The 23,999-nt window shown below is 41.1% G+C and overlaps 1 protein-coding gene across 4 annotated transcripts in view; it reads right to left on the reverse strand.

Annotated features, from left to right (window-relative positions):
- flt1 (fms related receptor tyrosine kinase 1) overlaps positions 1–23,999 on the reverse strand; it is a 37,780-nt gene that overhangs the window by 6,188 nt on the left and 7,593 nt on the right. For 2 of the 4 annotated variants that reach the window (XM_027274095.1, XM_027274096.1), the window contains exons 4-24: positions 23,537–23,658; positions 20,144–20,309; positions 19,879–20,015; positions 18,378–18,549; positions 18,091–18,208; positions 17,642–17,811; positions 17,377–17,524; positions 11,660–11,783; positions 11,010–11,118; positions 8,638–8,928; positions 4,702–4,848; positions 4,482–4,613; positions 3,510–3,616; positions 2,495–2,630; positions 1,972–2,076; positions 1,768–1,881; positions 1,517–1,605; positions 1,020–1,116; positions 831–913; positions 615–737; positions 36–147 (exon numbers count right to left, since the gene is read on the reverse strand). In XM_027274095.1, the coding sequence (XP_027129896.1) occupies positions 36–147; positions 615–737; positions 831–913; positions 1,020–1,116; positions 1,517–1,605; positions 1,768–1,881; positions 1,972–2,076; positions 2,495–2,630; positions 3,510–3,616; positions 4,482–4,613; positions 4,702–4,848; positions 8,638–8,928; positions 11,010–11,118; positions 11,660–11,783; positions 17,377–17,524; positions 17,642–17,811; positions 18,091–18,208; positions 18,378–18,549; positions 19,879–20,015; positions 20,144–20,309; positions 23,537–23,658 (2,802 nt within the window). Of the gene's footprint in view, positions 1–35; positions 148–614; positions 738–830; positions 914–1,019; positions 1,117–1,516; positions 1,606–1,767; positions 1,882–1,971; positions 2,077–2,494; positions 2,631–3,509; positions 3,617–4,481; positions 4,614–4,701; positions 4,849–8,637; positions 8,929–11,009; positions 11,119–11,659; positions 11,784–13,835; positions 15,454–17,376; positions 17,525–17,641; positions 17,812–18,090; positions 18,209–18,377; positions 18,550–19,878; positions 20,016–20,143; positions 20,310–23,536; positions 23,659–23,999 lie in introns of those variants that run through there. The other 2 variants (XM_027274097.1, XM_019273693.2) reach the window with 2 other exon arrangements.

Consider the following 23,999-nt stretch of genomic DNA (forward strand, 5'->3'; position numbering starts at 1 on the left):
TATTTTCCACTTCATGCTCAGAGAGGGATTCTTACCCAAAGAAAAAATCTCCCACAGCAGAATGCCGTAGGACCATACGTCACTCTGGGTGGTGAACACCTTGTCAAAGATGGACTCTGGAGACATCCACTTGAGAGGGAGGCGAGCCTGCCAGCCAATCACATAACAGGGTTACAAAAGACGTCTTGCGAGGAAATATTGAAAGTTTGGCCAGCTGAAGAAAAAATGTTACGTGATTTTCATTTCTTAACATTTCCAAAACATGAACAAGAAGTTCTTGTTGTCAGCAACAGTTACATGACGCAAAACACATCACATAAATAACCATTCCCTTCTGTAGTTAGTGCGGTAATGTGGTAAACACACAATCTGAATTATTTACTGATCCAATTGGAAAAATATTTGTGTGAAAAATGTTTCTTTGATTACAGAACTTTAGGTTGAATTCAGTTTCCAGTAATGAGTTCAGAATTAAAGTCCATGCCACAAAATATTTTAATAACAACTGATCATTATCCAAATGTTGAATAATATGGCATTTCCCTCTTTCATTGGTATTCTGTGATACCCTTGCACCTCAGTGACGAGGTCAGTGGTTGCTCTCGTGTACTCACATCTCCCTTGCGGACGTAGTCGGGGTCTTTGTAGATGTCTCTGGCCAGGCCAAAGTCACAGATCTTGACCACTTTATTGTCAGAAAGCAAAATGTTCCTGGCTGCCAGGTCTCGGTGAATACACTGTTATAGAAACACAAATAACGACACATATGAATCACACGTTTACCTCCATCCGCACACGCAAAAATACACACATCAGTATCAATATCGGACCTTGCGAGAGGCCAGAAACTCCATCCCTCGCGCCACCTGGAAGCTGAAGGAAATGAGATCCTCCAGGAATAAAGGTGTGGGATCTAGAGGAAGAAAGAGAGGGGGGGGGGGTATGTGTATGAGGGAGATTTTAATCAAGCAGTTTGATTATGCACAAACAGGAACATGTTCACTAAGCGCCTGTCTTACCTTGCTCATCCTCTTTATCATCTCTCTCATCAAACTCTGTTCTAATGTTGCTCTGGCTGTCAGACACGCTGCAGACACATCCTGGCCCTTTGGCTGGCTGCGGTGGGGAAAAACCAGTCAAATGTTATCGAGTACTGTATGACAGAGGTCGAAAACTATGACATTTAAAGGTTATAAAGGGCTCAACATGCTGTGAAGATGAGATGTTTTGCTCTATGAAAATGATCTATGGGGTCCACTATTTTAGTTATTTCTAGAACTATGAAGAAATTAAGGAAGTAAACATCCTGCTCAAGAACAGATAACACCTTCAAACCTCAAATAAATGCAGAAGTGAGTTTCTGAGCGTATGACTTTGTAAGTGCGTGCAGCACCAAGTCATTGTTTTTGCTATTTTCTCAACTGTAAGGAGAAGTGTGGGCCATGTGTGACATTTTATGCCTTATGTGAAATGTATCTATCAAGACAGCATCTTTAACTGTGCTTTTAAGACTCACCACATCGTGCACAAACACTTCCCTCTTGCTTTTCAGGAAGGTAGAAAGATTTCCATAGCGACAATACTCGACGATGACCATCAGTGGTCCTGGTCACACACAGAAAAAACATGAATGACAAAAATAATTATGAGAAGTGAGTGTGAGAGCACAAACACACAAGCTCATAGCTTGTCAGTGGCTGTACGTAAAGATGAACTTGCATATTTTTATTGGCACATTTTGGAAAACACACACACACACACACACACCTCCCTGCTTGGTGCAGGCTCCCAGGAGATTCACTACATTCAGATGATTTCCAATGTGGTTGAGGATCTTCAGTTCAGTCATTAGAGCTTTGTGTTCACTGGCTGTAGCTCCCTCTGGTGGACAAAAGGCAGAAAAAACAAAAGTGGCACATTGAGTGAATTATAATTTTTTTCTCTCAAGAAGCCAGGGACACCATGTTATACCTTTGAGCATCTTCACAGCCACAGTGCTGCAGCCGGTGCTGTTGTCTATACCAAACGCAGATGCCTGCATCACCTTCCCAAAGGCTCCACGGCCCAGAGGTTTTCCTGAGGGGGGGACAAAGAATGTGAGTGATGCTGACAGCGGGCGTGTTTTTGTGTCTAATTGAGCAACTTTATTAATTACTATCATCATCCATCCCGGATGTGAGATGCTGATAAGAGACCCCATCAACAGTCCATCTAACTAACCCAACTCCACCCTGATGATAGTGAGAGCTCATTAGTCCCAGTCAACACAGTTAACACCCCCACCTGCTGGACTTGATTAGACAACACAGACACAAAGTCTGATTAATGGAATGAGAGTCACTCCCAATAATAGTCTGATAAGACCTATGAGAAAATCTGAGTATCTGTGCTGTGATCTTAAACACCTTCCCTCTCTCCCTCTCAAATCCCACACAGCTCAACTTAATCATGATCTTATTCATGTATTTTTTTAAAACAAAAAAAAGAAGTGTACCTAATTTGAGTCGCTCTCGGGGGAACTCCCATTGGTTGGGGTCGTATTGCAGTCTCTCACACTGCTCCTCTATCGGCCCCTCTCCGGTGTCCAGAATGATCGACAGGTACTCTTGTTTGGTGTTTGAGTTGTTGGACTTTATTTTTGAAAAATAAATAAAATAAGTCAACATTAAAACAGTTTCTGTTCTCCGGCGAGGAAGAAGAAGAAGAAGAAGAAGAAGAAGAAGAAGGAGGAGAGCAAATATGCAAGTAAAACTGATGTTCTGCACTATTACCTGTGTTCTTCAAAAGTGGAGATTATACTAGGACTGTTTTGAAAATGCATTCTGGTGCTAATGGGAAACTCCAACATCTGAGGGCTAAAATCATGGCACCAAAAAGCATTGTTAGTTAAAAATCAACCTGTGTTAGATTGTGGTTTAACCTCTTGCATTCAAATGAGAAAGTTGAGCAATCAGACATTGTGCTATTTTGTTTTTTACTATTTACATCTGTAGAATATATTACATATAATATATATTATATTGTTGTACCTGAACTACTAATTATTTTTTATACCTAGTTAGACATAGCTAGACAACAGACTAACCTTAGAGTATACTGGCAATAATATTTAATCTAATCTAATCTGTTCATTATGCAAACAAACTGACTTGTTTTCTATAGTTTATAGTTGGAGATGAAGAGGACAAAGGCCTGGAAGAGCTGCAAACAGCCCAGTAAAAAAACCCTGACAACTACACGTATTCACCCATACAAACATATTAACTCACTTTCAAATATTGGTAACATAACGATGACTCAAGTGAAAATGGAAGGATGTAAGAGAAATGCCTGCAACGCTGTTGATGAATGGAAATCTTGTACGTTCTGCCAGTAACATAATCAGGAACAAGGGCGTGGGTTTGTGTCTCGAAATATCGAAATATCCATATGCAAACCTACGCCCTCGATCATGAAGCTAAGATAATAAAAGACCAGGAAACCCTTTTTTTTTTTTTGTTCCCTCTCACCTGTCTCAGTTTGCGTATGAAGAGCGTGAGCAAAAGCCAGAAGAGAGTGGCCACCACACAGGTACAGGTGAGTGTGGGAATCTCAAGAAATGAGGCCTCTGAGGCACCTGCACATACACACAAACCACAAATACACATTAGTGCTTAATTAACCTTAATTTGTACATTAAATTATGTTTAAGCTGCACAGGACAAAAAAAAAGACATTTAATTGTGGTTTTTAGACACATGTTGTGTGTACTTTTCTCCACCCCCCCAAATGGGGGCACTGTGTTTTCACCGTCATACGTCCATAAACACAAGCATCCATCCTCCTCATTAAACCATTAGTTTATTTATTCTGGTCTTTTTTTAATGTGAAGAAATAGAAATGCCCACAGTTCACTGCAGTGCGGAACTGAGATGCAGGCCTTGTCCTTCCAGAGGAAATAAAAAGGGGAGACAGTTTCCTTCCTGACTGATCAGAACACAACAACACACACACACAAACACACACTCATGGTCACTCTTCTCTCCAGACCCAGACTGGGAAGCGCGTCCACCACTTCTGCCAGGGAACGGTGCTCAAACTGGGGGATGTAGTAGAACCACACTGCCTCTTCTGCCACCACCGGACGTATGAGTGTGTGAGTGTGGGTGTGTGTGAATGAGGGAAACTGAACAAAAGGCCAAGTGTGTCCCACATTGGGGTTATCTTGAGACCTTCTTTGATCAATGTTTATTCAGAAACAGACATATCAGCTTCCATTAATAGAACTGATACTCTATGTCTCCGTGTATTAATACTACATCCATAAAAACAATGTGAAATACTGTTCTATACGTCCAGACGATACATCTATTTACAGAACAGAGAACAATGGACCTTCAGACATACCCATATATGGAAGAGTTGTATCATTGAGAAGACGTAAACACAGTCAATCAAAGGCACAGATGCTTTAAAAATACTGCTGGTTGACAGATACTCACTATTGACCCATATATAGGCAGAGCTCTCTGCAGATCCCCTCTCATTGGTGGCCTGGCACGTATACAGGCCTTGGTCCTCCCCTGTAATACGATCAATATGGAGGGTCCCATCTTCTGGTGATATCACAATACCTGAATACAATGGTACAAAGTCTGAATACAGAATACAGCTACATGTTTATGTTTATGTTTGTTGTTGGGTTTTTTTGTTTTTTTTTACCTGATCCCTGAGACAGAGCACGTTCATCCTTGTACCACGTGATGGTTGGGGGTGGGACGCCCTCAGAGGGACAGCTAAGAATGACTGAGCTGCTGACGTTGACGGTACAATCTGTCAAATTATTAAGCAGCACTGGAGGCTCCAAAACTGAAACACACAAAACATGAATAATAGACTGTGTGCTTGTGTATTGTTTGGCATATTATCAGAGAATTCATGTAACTAAGAACATTAAATCATGTACAATACTTAATTAGACAGTGCATTTTCTATTCTATTATCTTCCCAACAGTATATAAAGTAAATCTATTTTCAATTGGACCAACCATAATACAGCTTACACTTTAATTTAAGTTCTCAACTTTCGATACTTAAACCAGCAATAACTGTTTTGGAGGTAGTGGTGAGTGTTAGTCCAATATTTACCCTCCTGGTTTTGGTCTCTGCCAATTTCTGAGAAAATTATATTTTGTAAATCTACCAAATACCCAACTATAATTACATTTCCACACACTTTAGTCCCTGGAAAAACTCTTCAAGAAACTAAGAGGTTTGTTCAGCCCGTTGTCGCCTGCGTACATGAGAAGCAATGGCTATTTTTACACATCGTTTTTGTGTGTGACCATACAACAGTGACGAAATTTGGTCCTATCTAATGTGTGCTTTCTTCTCCAACTCCATGTTGATGATGCAAACTTGTTTGCGGATGCAGATTGTGGTTTGAGGAAAGTTGCTGTACTTTTGGAAAGTACGACGCCCCGGGCAAGGGACTTTTTAGGAGATTAAATATGTTCCCGTAACTTAATTTAAACCATGATCCCTGTGGGGAGTTCCTCCAAAAGTTCCAAGTCCGAGAAAGTTGCTGCGGTGGAAATGCAGCTTATGTTCACCTTGGTGCCAAGTTTGTCCATTTGCAGTTTGAGAAAGTGATGTAAAGGGAGTTTCCTGAGCTTTTTTGCTGAAAACAACTGTTGGCCATGACTTAAAAATAACAGTGATGTGGGCCTGAAAACCAAAACAATTAGCTAAAAGATGCAAGATACAATCCGGTTTAATCCATTGTTAATATAGAAATTTAAATTATAGCCGCTGTAATGAAATTTGCTGTTAGTACTTCTGCTTAAGTAATCTTTAAATTATCATATTTCTGCTTTAACTTAATAAATATTTGAATATTTCTTGAAACACTGCATATTACCTAAGAAAAAGTCAGTATTTAAGCTTGCCTCAGTACAGTTGTAGTTATTTATAGACTGAAACAGATTTGTGATGAAGTGAAACCAGTGCTATTTTTTCCCACTGTTTTCTGGACCAGCGCCACTTTTGGACAATAATTGTGCAATAGTAGTGACACATTTTCTCCAGAAGAGTAGCCTTGGTTTCAACCTGTGAGTCAGCTGACGTGGGTTTTCTTGGGCCCCTTACTCACCCTGAAATACTTGGTAACTCATTTCTAAGAAACAACAATGAACTATTTTATCATGTGGATGGTTATTGGCCCAGGAGTGTACACAATGAGTTAAATACAGTTTCGATTGCATGCACTATAATTACACCACAATACTCAAACACTATAATTAGACTTTGCTCCATGAATCTATCCCTAAGTTTTAATATTTTAACCATTCACCCCCTTTTCGGCCTCCCCCTTCTCTTTTTCTGGTCACCCTGTCTCTCGAGCAAATCCCTCATGGGGATCCAGACGGAGGAAGTGGACATGTTGATCCCTGATTGTATAGAGAACAGCAGTAAAAGACATGAAGAAAAGTCACTTAACCAAGGCGACTGATTGTTGTTTCCCCTATCTTCCTCCTGGACAACAATTGATGATTGTCCACGGGGGCTATGGCCTGACAGTGTCTGATTGGCTGATTGTTCCTCCGGCCCTGTGTGAGGGCCTGTAAATGTGGCATTGTGGGAAGTGCCATTGTGTGTTCTTCCTCCAGACAAGAGCTCATTCCCACGTGAAAGAGGTGCTGAGCTGGAGCGCAAGAGCAAAGGCAGGGTGGGGCCCCAGGAAGTTGAGGGGACCTAATTCCCAAGCAGCAAGTCTCTGTGAGAGAGTGTGGGTGTTTGTTTGTTTGTATGTATGTGCAACATATATGTGCACAGAGTTTTGAGAGGGAGCTAAACTTAAATCTTTTTTTTGAAAAGCTACAAATTCAATGCCTTGACTTACTTGGGGCCCCGAGACAATAAACATCCTTAATCTCTGACATGTTCAAGGGCCCTTGTTCTACCCTGAAACCACTAAATAATTCAGACCATGAGGAGGTTTTCAATCTCTTGCACGTCGCAACTGAATAAAAATAGCACTGAATTTATAGCATTGACATATTTTATTTTGAAAAGAATTGATCTGATTAAATTGCTCAGATTTAAAAAATGGTTAAAATTGGATTCATTAATTCAAACTTGAACATCTACGTTACCCAGGATATTTCTTTTCTTTTCTTTTCTTTTTTTTTTAAATTAGTGAACATTAAAAAAACGTTTAAGAAACTTCCAGTTGAAATTGTGGAATACAGATCATACATTAAATATGATTGGGGTGTCGGTTTGGCACTAGGATGGGGGGGATATGACCCCCTCAGATTCATATTGACAGCCCGGCGTTTGTGTGCTAGGACTGATGGTGCCTTCCAGTTATGCACAAATGTCGGAATTTCTGTACTCCAAGTCAGAATTTTAATCAGAACCCCCCAATTAATTAATCTCATCAGCCAGACATATAATTTACGCTATCTGCTACTCACGTAAACAATAGTTACATGTTTTGTTGTACGTTTGTGAGGCTGGGAAACGCTCAACTTTAGGGTTACGTTGTTTCGAGCTCCAAGTTCCGACTTTCAGTGTACAATGAACACACCATAAGGCACGACTCTCACTCCCCGGGGTCCTAAAGAGAAACCCTGTAGCTGCACCTGTGCCTGTTGCGGTGATCAGACCATTGTCTACTATGACAGAGTGGGTGATTTCAATTCAGTGAAGAAACAAAATGAAGAAACAAAAAAACAATCAAAAAACAAACAATGTAAGTACTGGACATACAAGTCTGTTCAGGGTAATGAAAGGAGGAGAGATGTTTTTGGCTCCTTCAGTGAGTCTGCTTCTAGACAGTAAATTTGGGAATTCCTAATAGTACTTCTGTCATTTAAAATGTGAATTTCATTTACAGTATACATACTTAGTTCTATTTATGTAAATGTGTTGTTGTTTACAGTTCTGAGTCCATGCACAAATGTTTAAATAAAACATATTTTGCATAAGGCGTGAAGTTTTGGTGGGTGATTCCAGACAAATAACAGTTTCATCATATGTGGCTAGTGTTGATCAGGTAGGCCTTTGTTTAACAGTGTTCATGATTTCAAATAAGAATTCTCCAGTGGCTTTTTAGTGCAAACCTTCGGCCTATAGACTATTAAGAAAGTAACCACTGAGCGCTATTAAAGCCCAAATTACACAAAAATCTCATCTGTGCCCCTGTAGTTTAGTGGTATTTAAATTTCAGTAGTGGTTAAATGTTAGATATTTACTTATGAAAGTCATATGATTATGACCCTTCTTTGCTTTGATTGTTTGTTGGTTTTATTTTTATTATTTTTTTTATTGTGTCTTTTGTGTTACTATCTTGTTTGATACCATGTTTGACATTTCAAGCTTTCAATACTTTCATTGTGAATCAGTTTGTTACATTTTTTATGTACTTTTTTTTTGGAGCGTAGTCTAAACAAATTGTCAGAAAAATAAAACATTGTGTGCACACAGCAAGCTAAAAAAAAAGATTTCAAAAATGCTTGATATAAATGAGAATAATACTTGATCTATTACTGTTTATAAAATCCATGTAACAAAGTAAAATTATTCTTTTAAAAGTAAAAAAAAAAATTAATTCTAAGATTTTAGATGGGAGATCATAAAGTTGCGACCACTCACTTGTGACCAGCACCTGTGTGTCCAGGTGTGTCTCCTGTCCGGTGATGAGGTGGCGGACGGAGCATCTGTAGGCTCCCGAGTCTCTGGCTGTGAGGTTGCTTAGCAACAGGACCTGAGAGTTGGAGAACTCCCCTGATGTGAGCTGCTGACCACTCAGCACTGCCGTTCTGCCGTTCACCCGTTGCCATGACAAAGCCGTGTACAGGTACTTATTGGCCACACAGGTGAGCTGAAGGTCTCCGCCCTCTCTGGCTTCCTCCCTCTGGCTCACGCTGAAGCCTCCTGGGACGTCTGTAGGGGAAACAGATGATGTAAAGATGGAGTGATGGGAAAGATGACGTGAGGAGAAGGAGGGGACATGAGCAAAATATAAACTTCACTGATCTCCTGAGTGATGAATAAGCCGTCTCACTTTCTTGACATGCGAATGTAGATCCTGATCCTCCATTTCTGTAACCTTTGACGACAATGTTGAATGGCTATTGTGGGTAAAAGCAGCTAGTGGAATACAGTGAAAAGGCTTTTTATTTACTTTAGCCATTTGAAACTTCCCGTGGAAACGGCTCGAGAGTTTCCTGATGGCAGATAGTGTTTATCTTTCCCGAACACCCCAAGGCCTCCCGAAATAAAGCGGACCTGCCAGTCCAAGGAAGTGCGCTGCACGGGGAAGTGAAACGATAAGAGCCCCAGGTTCCTGTTTCGCTCTTGCTCACACACACACACACACACCAACAACTCAGCACACCCTTACGCATAAACACATACACACTCGTGCACACACTCAAAAACAAATAGACACAAAGCTTAACCTTAACCTTAACCCATGTGCCTAGTAACAAGTCTAACCTCACATCACACACAAAAGTACAGTGTGCACTCAATGCACGTACTCTACTTTGTTCTGCCAAGTGTTTACACCTACATCACTGTGTTACCTCTTTGTTGACACGTACAAATATAGATTTGATCTCCTGTATGTGGTACAAGTTTAACACTGACAAAAGCTTCAATTTGTAACCAGATAACATAAAGGACTTTAACAATGCTTTGTGCAGACTCCAGTTTTTGATGCTCTGGAGCATTGGTGTCAAACTCATTTTAGTTCATGTCATTTAAGTGCTTGTGCGTAATCCTTGAGTGCAGTTTTGTTTTTATTGATGCTCATTACAGAGAAACTTATTCACAAAGGAACATAGTCCCAAACATGCCCATAACTTTTCCAGCAAGGGGCTCTCAATTACCCTGGCAAGAGATACTAATAAAATGTGTCCAAGCCGACGGCATGCAAATTTGTCCTTTAAATCTGAATCACACCGCCAATCGATTATTTCAAATTGGATATCATCAGGCAAATCAGAAGTTCATCAAAGACCTATAACCGGAATAGCAACAGCTTCAGCATGAACAGTTTTCTTGCTGTGACCTACAGTTGAAATAGCAGGTACTATTTTTTTAAAATTTACAGTTAATGTCTCCACTGTAATTATTTAACATTGCAAAGTCATCCCGAACCTCTGGAGGGCCACAGTTCATATATCTGACACCCTTAGAGCATCACACTTTTTCCACAACAGTGCGGTGACCTTGGATGTCTTTGCACGTTTCTGATATTTCATCTCCTGGCTCACTTCTGGTGGACTGACCTTAACGATCTTCTCTTCTTACCCTCCTCACCTCCTTTTCTCTCAGCGTTTTCTTTTCATCATTCATCTACTGCATGGGCTCAGTGTCCCCTTTACTCCCCACAGCACAGTACGAATATACAGATTTAACCCTTTTTTCCCTTTTTTAATTTGCGTTGCAGGACATTTTATTTTGGCAGTATTGCCTAACATATAGGAAAGAAGAAGCGTGTTCAATCTAGTTAATGACGCCAAAGCCGGGCAACAAATATTTGTACATGAGTGTGTCTTGTGTGGTATGAAAACAAATCACAAGATGAATGATCGGGTTCAACAAAGTTTCTAGTTTCAGTCTGAGATAAAAAATGTTTTGGGTTTGTTTGTGATTCCAGATAAGTTGCATAATTTTCCTCGTCAAACAGATTAAAAAAATTGAGATAACATACCTAGAAAATGTCTGTAAAAAATGTATTTGCCAAGCCAAAAAATAATAAAGCATTTACTGGATCAGATGCTATATGAGTAACTTCGTGTGAATCAGGGAGGGAATAAGATAAGAGAGGCAAAAGGGGAGGAGAGAAATTACTTAAAGTAAGAGGTTTCTGGGTGGGAAAAAATCTATTTTTATCAACATAACTTCTAATTTAAGCTTTAAAAAAATCCTAAAAAAAAATAAAATAATTCACAGGTTTTAGACAGGAACAAACACAGCCATGAGCTGAGGCGATGATTCATGTTTTTTGGGATCACCTGTGACGTAGAAGTGAATGTCTAGCTGGTCTGTGCCTGCAGAGTTGGAGGCAACGCAGCGATACGCTCCAGACACCAAGGCCTCTGCCACAGTCAGGACCCCCACCGTCTATGGAAAGTACAAACATCCGCATGAACAAACCGGTAGGTAACACACCATGGAAAACAGACACACACACACACACATTCATGTAAAGTTCAGGCTCGTTACCTCCGCCACTGATGGCAGAAATCACATTTTCCATGGGCCCTCTGGGCAGACAATAGGGGTCTCTGAGCCAGACCTCCTGCCCACTTCCAACCCAGTGGGTAGCTCAACATGCAAGCCATTGATAAGTACTAATATGAGTGTGTCTCTGAATGTGTGTGTGGTAGAAATGAGCCAAGAAAGATCAGAAAGTGACATGATCCTGTTTCCTTTGCTATTATTTAGCGAAGGAAACATAACAAACGAGCCAATTTCTATCGAGACTGGTGCATTTTTGATCAATTTTCATCAAATAATCTAATAATACAATGCAATTCTAACCCTTTTCTAAGAGAAACTGTAGTTATTGTACATTTCAATTTGTCCATTCAACTGCACAGGTTAACTAAGAATCCTGTAACGTGGCTCTTTTGTCAGTCATGGCGTGCAGTGCTTCATCTACCTTTTTCTTCCCCTGAAGCACTTCCTGTCTGTGCGTAACACTCAGGATGTGGTTGCTTGTGGACATGGCGGGGACTCTTTCTGTCACAGGGCTCCATAGCGAGGAGGACATTGGACACACACACCTTGAAAGAGGAGAAAGAGAGAGACAGGGACTCAGCTGTGTTGACACAAGTCATTTTATGCTGCCTCCAGGTGTTTGTGGGCGGGTGTTTTTCTCAGCTGTGCTCAGCAGGAGGAAGACGAGAACATCAGGGACAATGTTGGATGGTCGCTGCTTGATGTTATCTTCAGCCTAATTCACACAATCATCATCAAACCATTTTTATCAATTGCATCACGTCCTCCTACTCCTTGTTGCTTAATGACAATAGTGGAACTTTGGAGTGCTATGTAATGCTGGATTGTTCATCTAAGGAGGATGCAGAGGTGGTATTGTCATCCCGTGGACCAACTTCCTTCCATTCTTAACAAATCATCCCACATTTCCAGGACAAGAGTTCCTGGCCCTCTCAATGACTCTCACAAGTCTAAATCCATAGATTACACTAGAGGAGCTATGGGAACTGGAGATTATGCAAGCTGCTTTGTGGTTTATTTATGCATAACTCATTATGATGAAAAACTATGAAGTCATACAGGAGGTGAGGAGGGGCCTTAAAACACATGATGCTTGATTAGTTTCAGAGCAGAGGCGTATTAGGGTGTATTAGAGGAAATGAAATATGTGTGCTATATTTACCCCACTTCTTGCTACATTTTCAGTAAATGTGCTTAGAAATAAAGTTTATTTCACAAATGTGTCGAGTCCAAGAAGCATTCGTTTTATGAGCAAAACATATTAATGTTATCATATACTGACCAAAACAAAGATAGTAAAGTATTTTTGTAAACAAAATTGCATTTGCATTTTACTAATTTGAAATAGTAATATATTTGGGAATGTTTATGTATTTAGGGACCTGAAACAATTAATTATTATTGAATGTTATTTATTAAATTAACTGTTTTTATATTAATACATCCAGTTACTTAATTTACTCAAATGACTCATATTTAGATTTTGACTAACGAGTAAAATTCATTCAAGTTTTATCCTCTTTTTTTTTTTTTTACTTAACTGGTCATTGAATCAATAAGATAGAGGGATATGCTCATCACAGTTTCCCATAGAGTCGTTTTTAAACATGCTTTGTCCAATCAACAGTCCAAAACTCACTTTACAATGATATAAAGACAGACTCCAGGACATTACTACATTTTGGCTTTGTCAGGTTTTTGTCAACAAGCAAACAAGCATGTCATGCATGTTTCCTTAAGAACTGATATAGCATATTAATTTTATGATTTAATACAGTAAATATCTTACATATTGTACCTTTAAACTGCAACTTGTGGAGTCATAATATAGTAATAATTAGTTAGCTTTAGTGGGATCCTACTTATAGTAACATTTTATACCTTTTGGCTTCATCCATCTATCCATCTATCCATCTATCTATCTATCTATCTATCTATCTATCTATCTATCTATCTATCTATCTATCTATCTATCTATCTGTCTATGATCAAAAGAAGGCGGCTTCATTATTTAGCCATCATCCTCGTTGTAAACTGTCATTTCCACTCTGTTCATTGATATTGTTTATGGATGTGTCACTGCCCTTCTCTACTCCCTGTCTCTGTCTGGATCCTTGTCGTCATAATTTTCTCTCTGTCATGTGCTCCTCCCTGAGGTTGGTTCCTCTCTGCTGCCTGATTGCTCTTCCTCTTGGCATCTAGTGCATGACTGACCCACCCACAGGCCTGACACACACACACACATCACACAGGCACAGATTACACCACACACTCCCACGGTTCCCAAAAATTTTTCTTGCTCAAACATACATGCACAAATATGATTAGTAAGACGGGATTCTAGACATAAGCGTGGTTAGAAACTGAAAATGAACAAGCATATATACACACTCATACCACAACCACATTCACGCAGTGTGTACCTGCCAACAGGGTGAGCAGCAGCCACCGGGAAATATGTATGAACTGTTCAGTTGTGTATCAGTGGGAGTCATCTCCTGCTTTTTCTTCCTGTCCTGTGTCGCTGCCTAAAATAAACTTTTACCCTGTCCGTTCCTGTCTCAACCCCAAAATAACCACACAGCCATATAAACCAATACACAAATATAAGCAAAGTTTAATGCAAAAAAAAAAACAAAAACACAAACGACTGATATAACACATACAAAGTTGGCAAATATTGTCATTCGTCATATGTAAGTTAGTTGTATAAAATTATTAAATATTAGATTCATATATTACTCATAGAACATCTGTATACAAGGAATGAATCACATTGGGAGACACCCGTAGAATAGGACACATACACATAAACATACATGCACATACACACGCTTGCTTTACACGCACATACACTCAGAAATGGACTTTACTAAAACACTTATAGCACTCATTCTCTTAAAATGGCTTGTAGTATCACACATACGTTTGGATTTTAATTAACTTTCAATACAGAGACAACAGGGCTGTTATACTGACATCATTTTGACAAACAAGACACTTTGACGTGGATGGGATGACACTGGACAACATAGGATGACATAATATGACAGAGGGCAGTCATAGTCTCTGGTCTGTGGAGACTTCCTACATGGTAGGTGTCTGCTGACCATCAGTCTTTTAATAGAGAACTGTAGGCATCCCATAGTGAACAACACAAAGCTTGTCCTCTCTCCTGTTTCGCCCGTCCAAGGTGAGCACATTTGACCTTCTACCAGTGGCTAAAAATCGGAACAGAAACTCACAGCTTTTGTGGATGTCAGAATCAGATTAATGCTTGGGACAGGCACGGTTCATGCACCCATTATAGTACCACTCTAGGACACAAAAAACAAGCAAAGCAGCTCCAGAAATGTGGCTGGTGGATGGATGGAATTGCACTTCTTCTGGCTCAAAATGTCTGTGAAATGTAAAAAAGCGTAAAAACTACTGGATGACTGGGTGTGAGGGGACGACTTATATCGGGGAAATAAATAAATAATCAGTAAAGCAGGTGTCCTTATATCCTTAGCGATGTGGCTTATTTTTCCTCCTTGTTTCCTGCGTCTCCTGGTCTTCACTGCTCAGCAGTGTTCCAAGTCACTTTCCTCATTTTCCACATCAGTTTAGCACAGGGTCATCACATAGGATCACTGGAAATATCACTGAGGGTTCTGGCTGCCGTGAAGAAGCACTGATGAGTGTGTGGAGAGGCGGTGGTGGTGGTGGTGGTGATGGTGGTGAAGGGCTCCAAGGCAGGAGGCGATGGGGAGTTGTTCTTCTGTAAAGGTGGAGGATGCTGAGTTGGGGTGGAGGGCAGAGCTGGTGAGGGAAGGGGTTGGAGAGGTATGTGTGGGGGGCAGCAGTTTGGGGGAAGGTGTGTGTGTGTGTGTGTTGCGGGGGGGGGGGGGCGAGGGGGGGGGGCTCTCAAGAATAGATCAAGCTCTTGAGGAAGCGGACTGTGCCACGTTTGAAGACGAAGGGACAATCACGCTGCTGGGAAGCGTCTCGCGTCGGAGAGGAAGCCAAACAACGAGAGGAAAAGCGCTCTGATTTTCGCACAGGAAGCCCAGTGCGCCTCCTGCCCGGGCCAGATAAGAGCGCTGTGGTTCCCAGGGCCAGACCCAGGAGTGGGCCCAGGACCCAGGCGTGAGGCCCCTTCATCAGCCTGGCCCAACCTGGTCCACTGTCCCTGGGCCTCCTCCAGCGCGGCGTCAGGCTTGTGGTGCAGCCGGGCTGCAAAGAACAAGGGCCTAGTGAGGATCCAGCCAAATACTGGTCTAACAACACACTCAATGCAAACACTGAACCAGAACAGAGCTTTACAAAGGACCATAGAAGAGACCAAATGTAATCTGCTGAAACATTACTGTGCAATTACCCTTTAATTTCTTTATCATAATATGCTGCAGCTTCAGTGTATACATTTTTCTGCAGAAATCTGGCTAGAAATCACAAATGTTCTACTTTATAATATGATTATTTATGTTTTTTTGTTTCTCTGTTTGTTTTTTTCATGACAAATTCTTCTTCTAACTAAAAGACTGAAATAATTTAACATTTGACCCACAACCCTCTCAAAATCAAATGTAATTTAATTATCAAAAACTGATTCACCAAGTTGATGATAATATAATTGGGTTTTGGCATATTTCATGTGCAGATTGCATTTGACTCTTGATCAAAACAATCATACATACTTTACTTCTACACTATATTACCGGTACAATAAAGAGGTACAACAGAGGCAAAACAAATCTGAAAACAATTGTCTGAAGTTGACATTTTTGTAGGATAGTTAACATCACTCTACCTAGATTCAGTGTAACAGTGAATATCAGATACTTTAGCATCACCAGCTGCTCTAAAACATGTTTATATACATTATGTAGATTCCATTTGGCAGAGACGGACGAAACCACGCTGGAGGCAAGTCGGCATGACGCCATGTGAGAGTGTCAGGGTCAAGGGTCAAGTACACTGATGATGTCAGTGCGTCTCAGCGGAGAAATAGAGTATGGGCGGCTGCTGTGGTGCTCTCAGGTAATACTTAACCTTTCTGACTCGGTCATAAGCAACACAATAAGTGTCTGACCTCCAAGAATAACTCAATCAATGTTTCTTGCCAAGTGCTCGCTCGAGTACTCGTGTGAGCGTTTGTATGTGTCCGAGTTTGGCTAAATGTCTGTCCCTCTGCTTCGCTGGGTTGGGCCATTTCTCATGAGAACTTTATATATAGTGTGTGTGTCAGATATAAGAAAAAGCATCACAGGATGCGGTGTGCAATCACAATAATAAACAGGCCTCTCACCCTGCGTCCTGGACAGGAAATTCATTAAATCATAGCGTTTGATTTGGAAACCAACAAATCGTGACTGAGAGCACGGAACTGGCTTCTATTGAAGTGTGTTTTTTTTCGCTGTCCTTTCAAGTCCCGAGATACACTGTGTACTGTGTCTGTGAATGTACCAGGCACACACACACTCACACTCTGACACACACACACACACAGGCTATATGCATTTGTATGCACTTAAACAAACATAGAAAAAGACACAAGGACAGTAAGAGAACAAACATACGGGGAAAGAGTTGCATAAGCAAGCAAACACATAAACACAGACATGATGACAACACACACACACGCATGTGGGTCCAACTACACACACACACATTTTCACACATTTGCTAAGATGAAAGGCCCCCAAAGGCATCTGTTCTGGTTACAAGAAGGAAACACTGTCTGAACACATGCTGAAATAGACAAAACATGTCTCGTTTTTCAAAATCACACACACGCACACAACACACACACACACACAAGCGCGCACACACGCACACACACACACCACAAAATAACAAAACAAACAAGACATCTTTTTTTCTTGTACTGCATGTGTTTGTAACCTTATACCATTCATATTCTTTTTAGCTTTTGCAGCCAAAACATATACAAAACATACAAATTAGTATCAGCTGCTGTTTTTGCAATATTGTGGGTTGATTAAAATGTGTGTGCTCATGTTTATGTTATATATTTGTGTATTTGGTGTATTACCATTTGTCTGGTTTGACTTTCTGTTTCTATTCATGATTTCATTTTGGAGGCAACGTTTATATTTGCACGCTGCACTGCATATAGTCTCCTGGGCTACTTACAGGCCTTTGGATGGGCAAGGATGCCAGAGCCACTGGATGTGTGGTGGAGGGACCCCGTGGGATGTGCAGTGAAGGACTTGTCTGCTCCCCCGCGGCACTGAGCCCGGGTCCTGCAACGACACCGCTTTCTCCCCTATCTGAGGACTCACTGTCAGACAAGAAGCCCACACAAACACACAAACACAGACACAAGGGAAAAGATTAATCACTGAAGACAGAGCTACAAGGTGGCTGGTGGGTAGACAATTTAACAAGGCTTTCTCACCATTGACCACAAGTGTGAGTGTCAGATTCTGGTACAGTCCATGTTCCTGGATTCGTACCAGGACAGTGTACTTCCCAGCATCCTCCTCTGCCACATCCCGGATGATCAGGGAATTCCCATCCATGCGGTATCTGGAGCACTGCTCTGCTGCCACCATGCCATCCTTCAACCTGTTAGTAAAAAAGAGACATAGCCTGTGAGAAAGGTTTGGGCAATGGAAGTCCAAATCATCTTCCTCTTTAGTTTAAGGTGGAAAATTACATAACAAAATTATGACAGTTGATGAGCAGTGCTTGGTTGTGCAAACAGAAATCATTACAAGGCCTTTCCATGGAAGGGAGGCTTTATTTAGACAATGATGAACACACGCAAAAAGTGGAAAATTCTCTAGACAAGGGGTTCAAACAAAGTTGTTTGGTGTCATTTTGGGGATCAAGTCGATGTCTTACCAGATGACCTCAGGGGCCGGGAACGCTTGTAGTTTGAGAGAGATTCGGTAAGATTTCTGTCCCGCCTGCACCTCCATCACAGATCCATGTCTCGGCTTCAGGCGAATAAATGGACGGTCTGAAATTGAGGAAACACATTCATATATTTGTCATATATTTGTGTAAGACTAGAAAGGCAAATGGAGAAGTTTAAAATACACCCCACAGTGATTCAGCAGTGATTCAGTATGAAATCAATGTGCAAAATAGATATCAGCAGTTAGGGACTTTTGGAGGAACATGCTCACCATAGACAGTGACAGTGGCTTTCACTTGTTTGGTATTTTCACCGCTGGTGACACGGCATGTGTAGAGACCTCGGTCTGAACGCTGGAGCTTTGGGATGGTCAGAATATTGTAGAACAACATGTGCGTTTGGTGTTTCAGGATCCTCTTGGAAGTCGAGCCGCCGTTGCTATTCTGAAAGTGGACACGGACGAAGAATTAACACTAAAGTCTCGCCTGTGCGTCACTAGACACCACAGAGCTGATACTGTCTTTAATCCACAGTGCAGCACAGAATAACTGGAGGTTTCCAGCTTGCATGGCATGTTTTTAAACGAGAGAATACTTATTACATATAATTACACAACTTTACTTGTTTGACTAATGTATATTCTAATTCACCTTTATTTACCTTTATATACCTTTAATTCAAGGATTCACAGTGACCCAGTGGTCTTAAATCACAACATCTTTGGTTTAATTCCAATCTTTGTTGCACTCCATCCCAGTGTTTTTCAATCCTGGTCCTCGGGGACCACTGCCCTACATGGAATCAGGTGTGGTGGTGAAGGAGGAAACACCTAAAACATGCAGGGTTCAGTGTTCCCTGAGGACCAGGATTGAAAAACACTGCTCTATCCCACCATTTTGTGTCTGTTTCTACAAAATGCCCCCCCAAAAAAGCTAAATAAAAACATTTGGATGGTAAAAATGCAAAGAAGGGCCTACAGAGCACCTCAAATTCCATTTATTAACAACTTACAATATACAGCACCACTCTTGATTTTAGTCTTAGAAAGCGAGAAACACACAGGTCTGTATCATTGTTTTACTTAATGGTCTGTTAAAGAGGAGGTAAGTCATTAATAAAGGGTTCTTTTATTGCAATGATCTATCAAGTCCAGAGTTGTAACTGTCAAATGGTTAATAATAGACACAGTGCTCTGTAGCATGGAGTCTAAACTTTGCTCTGCCAGTCCAGCATGTTTGGCTTCTCACTCATCTATGTCGCTTTAATAAGTGATTTATTAAGTAATGATAAAGTCATAGTCACTAATAACCCCTAACAATATAGGTCTCCTCATAAATAGTATTGGCACTTCACCGCAGTTGAGACCACATACGTCTGAAGTGAAGGGATCAATATTATAATACAGTATATAAGTGTAATATAGCTTTTCATTAAGTTAACTTGTGGTTGGTTATTTTTTAATCGTCTTACGCGAAACAGCGCTCAGCCTTTTGAAGTGCAGAAAGTTAAGTGGATTTTAAAGTAGCAACCTTTCACTTTTGCACAAAAAAACCTTTGAAGAAGTACTTTTATATCTACTTTTAAATCTACTTTAAGTCTGCCAGATTTTCATCACATTTCAGGTCATCACACACTGAGGAGACACAGTATACTGTTCTCCGAGTAAGAGTATTACACACTCCTGCTCTGTGTCTGTCAGAGGTTATTTGGCATCTAAATCTGTGCTTCTCTGCTTTAGTTAAAGTCTTCAGAGACTTTAATTTAGGTCTGACCTTTCCAGGGTAGTCCCAGGTGATGTTGACTCTGGTGTTCAACTCCGCAGTGGCAGTGCAGTTCACCACCAATCTATCTCCTTTCAGGGCCTCAATAGATCCACTGGTGTTCAGATACACGTCCATGATGTTACTCACTGTGACAACAAAGAAAGAAAAACACAGGTTATTCTCTATACAGACACACACATATATATATATATAAATTGTATACATAAAAGTCAGAGTGGACGTTGTATCTAAAATGAATTTATGTACTGCTGACCTGGTCTGTGTACAAAGTATATACGTGACTTGTGTGTGACACCGTCGGTGATTGTCTGGCAGAAGAAAGGGCCGATGTAATAGAAGGTGGGAGTTCGGATGGTGAAGCCTTGCTTGCTGTTCCAAATAATGTTCCTGTGGTCTGGACTCAGGCTGTGGTTGGGGAACTGTGGGAGCAGGGAGGAGAAGACAACACCTGTCAAATGTTTCACTGAACCAAAACCACAAGCAATAGCAGCAATGACACACTTTTACCACTCTGAACACTTCTGAAATCCCATGTATAGATGCAGAGATGAGTTTCAGCCACAGGGAACAGTTACGATGACTCATTCTGGTATTTAAATTATATAGAAATTGGAATTAAGGAAGGAACATGGTCACAAGATGCACTGACTGTGTGTCAATAAAAGTCCAGAGTTGCTTTAAAAGGTCAGATGTAGAAAGCAGAATATCGCAATTTAATTGAATAAAATATGTATAGCTATGTTTTTATCAGTGTACACGGGTTACAATCATCAATTACAGAGCTAGACACCACCACTAAAGCCCTCACACCGGTCCTTTAAGTCCTTGTTTTGGGTTCAAGTTTAAGTCAAATCTCAAAAAATGTATTAATTTTAACTGCTGATAAGGATCATGCTGTATGATTAAAAGCTCCTGAACAGCTGAAACTCTATCAACTCATTTTGAACAAGTCTAAATCAAGTTTGAAGTCTCAAGTCTCATGTCCAAGTCAAGGCTCAAGTTGTCTCTCACGCCTGAATATTGAGGATTTAAAATGACACACAGAGACAATTTTTAGTGCATCAGTCTAATAATAAAACAACACAAATAAGCTTGTCTGTTTTCTTTATTTATCACTGTTCCAGGTCAAAAGAGATCTTTTTGCTTTTAAATCTCAAGTCAAGTCTTGAGCGAGTGAAGTCTCACGGCAGGCCAAGTCAAATCTCACACCACTTGAAGTCTAACTGAAGTCAGCAGCTCTGACTGAATCATGTTTCCCATCAGATCTGGAACAGACACAATGACCTGTCTTAACAGACGTTACTAATAATTTTAATAATGCTGATTTCTCAGTAAAATCAAATCCAGCTCTGCCGTCCTCTTTATTTTAGTTTTTAATGAAGATGGCAGTTATAGAGTGAAATCACTTGTGTAACTGTGCAGCCATGTTGTTTTTTCTTGGAGGCAGCCTTGAGGAAATGTTTACTAGAGTTTCTATGACACAGTGGAAGCGTCCCACCCACTCTCAAGGGAACAGGTAGACCCCCACCACCACCATCACACACATGCACACATACGTCGCCCCGCTCCTGCATTCCTGGTGTGAACTGGCTGATATCCCCCCTCCCAGAGTGGGGTGACCCTCTCAGACGCCACTGAGCTCCTCCTCCTCCTCCTCTCTCAGCACTTTCCCCTCTTTCCGAACTCACTGACTCACTGTCTGGGCGCCCTTAGTGCCCTCTCCAAACCTACATGGAGCTTATATGAAGGTGGAGGTGGTGGCGAGGGAGAAACAGAGGGGGAGAGAAGGAGTCAGGGGAGTCAGGATATGAGAAACGTGACCCCAGTCCATCTCCTTGCATCCTGTTACTACAGGATATAGACATTTTGACTGGAACCCCAGGTCGACCCCGTCATCCCGGTCCTCCTGGTCACTTTCAAGGCAAGAGCGAGAGCGAGAGAGCAAAGCCTCCTGGGTATTGTTCCCGGTGACACACACACACATGCAGACAGAGGTCATATTAGAGATCCAGGCAAAGTGCAAAATCCTTCCAGGAAAAAAACACTCCAGGGGCTGTGACAGTGAGTGGATTCCTGGTTCAGACCAGCCAGCACGGGGTTAGAGGAGGGAGTGGGAGATGAAGGAAGAGCTATTTTTAGAATAATTACCTTCATGGCTCCAGGCATTTGTGAGGAGATGGAAGCAGGACAAAAATGTCTGTGTGTGTTAAAGTCCAGCTATGTCTGTTTTAGGATCCGATTCATAGTTTGGAGAACGAGCAGGATATGTCCTGCAGAGTCTGGTTTGTCCTAATGATGATATTTTTTGCACTTCCTGGATACTAAATCCAGAAAACTTCCCAATGTTCCAAGACATTTGCTCCTGTTGCAGTTTTCCTCTTGTTTTTTTTTTTAACCAGCAGCATCCAGCTTTCAGTTTGGTCCAGAGTGAAATGAATGATGCATCACTGTGCCTCACAGTACAGCTAGCGTGGCTGTAGAGTCTTTATTTAAAAAGACACTTGTTTGTTTGTTTGTTCCCCCTGTGCTGTCCAGAAGGCATTGTCCATCTGCTGTCTAACGTAACATGAATCCATGGAGACATTTTTTAGAAGAAAGCGTGTGGTCCAGACTTTCGGTTGTATTACAACTTTGAACCACATATCTCTGCTACTGCTGCCCCAATTTCGACTGTTCTCTTTTAATCTGTCTCTTGCAAGTCCTCTAACTTTATGGAAGTGCAATACTAAGTGAGCCTTTAATACACTTTTGCTTTTTGTTTTGTGCATCTGATTTACTAAAACCAGTCCAGTCCAGAGCCATCTGTATGTTTTACAACTACTCTATTGTAGTAACACCACAATAAGCTTCCTACAGTGACGCACAAACCATCATATTAATGATCAGCGTTCGTGATTAAAGAGAATGGACCGTACTTTGATCTGTCGGGGCCAGCAGTAGCTACTTCTGCTTCCTCCAAACAGCTGTTTAAAGCATCACTTGGGGGGAAACTGGCAGCCAGAACTCTTACTATAAGAGGTGGAGGGTGATATGTGGGAAGTGGTGCTGGCCAGAGGCCAATGGGGCACTCCAGACCCCATGTCCTGTCTCCAGAGGTAGAAACAGGACGCAGTGGGCGCCGCTCAATCGGAAAAAGCCAGTAAAGTAAGGGGGCATCTTTGACGAGAAGATTTTCTTGCAGATTTAAGTAGACAGATGTGGTTTTGTTTCATCCAAACAGGTAAACATGCACTCATACAAAAAACAGACACACATGCAGACCCATGTGTGAATGTGTGCTCCTCTTTGCACTTAGTGACTTGTCAGCTCACCCCCTCACTCAGCACTCAAGCACCAAACACTCACAAACATATCCGCACACACTTTCACACATATCCGCAGACGGACACAAACAAACGGACACACACGCCACATGGTAATGGCTGCCAAGATAAGAACAATGTAGCGAATGATCTGGAGAGGGAGAAACGACGGTATGGTGCATTGTGTGCATATATGAGCCCTGATGGAAAAAACTGGGACAAGTGATGATGTGTGTATGTGATTGTGGAGAGAAGGACAAAGTGTGACATGAGCAGAAACCAGGATGCACGGCACTGGGAAAAACATCCCGACTGTCACTTTTGTTCATACTTTCTTTACTGACCTTGACCAGTGTGGTGGTGACATTTGGGTGGGTGACTCGGCAGGGGATGATCAGTGGATGCTTCTCCCTCATGTACAACACATGTGGGTTCATACCCTGGTCCACAAATGGCTGCTGGCTGTCTGAAACCCAAACACGGCGGTCAGGGACACATACAAGTTTGTCAAAAAAAATGCATAAATGAAGACTATTTCTTTCTTTCTTGCACACCAGTTACACATAAATAAAAGCAACCACGTGTTTGGTTTAAAGGGTAAGTTCACAGAAATTATTAATGTTTTCTCACTTATAATAGGACTTATTGATGCACTAATTGTGGCTTTATTTGTCTTGGTTTTGAGATATTTAGTAGTATATTATACTACCATCATTATCCAAAAGAAGCAGATTATTTTCTCTATAAACCAATTATTAGTTTCTGCAAGAAACTACAACCAAAAATTGTTTGATATCTTTGCAGGAA

This window comes from Larimichthys crocea, chromosome XXIII (genome assembly GCF_000972845.2).
Source record: "Larimichthys crocea isolate SSNF chromosome XXIII, L_crocea_2.0, whole genome shotgun sequence".
NCBI classification, from domain to species: domain Eukaryota; kingdom Metazoa; phylum Chordata; class Actinopteri; family Sciaenidae; genus Larimichthys; species Larimichthys crocea.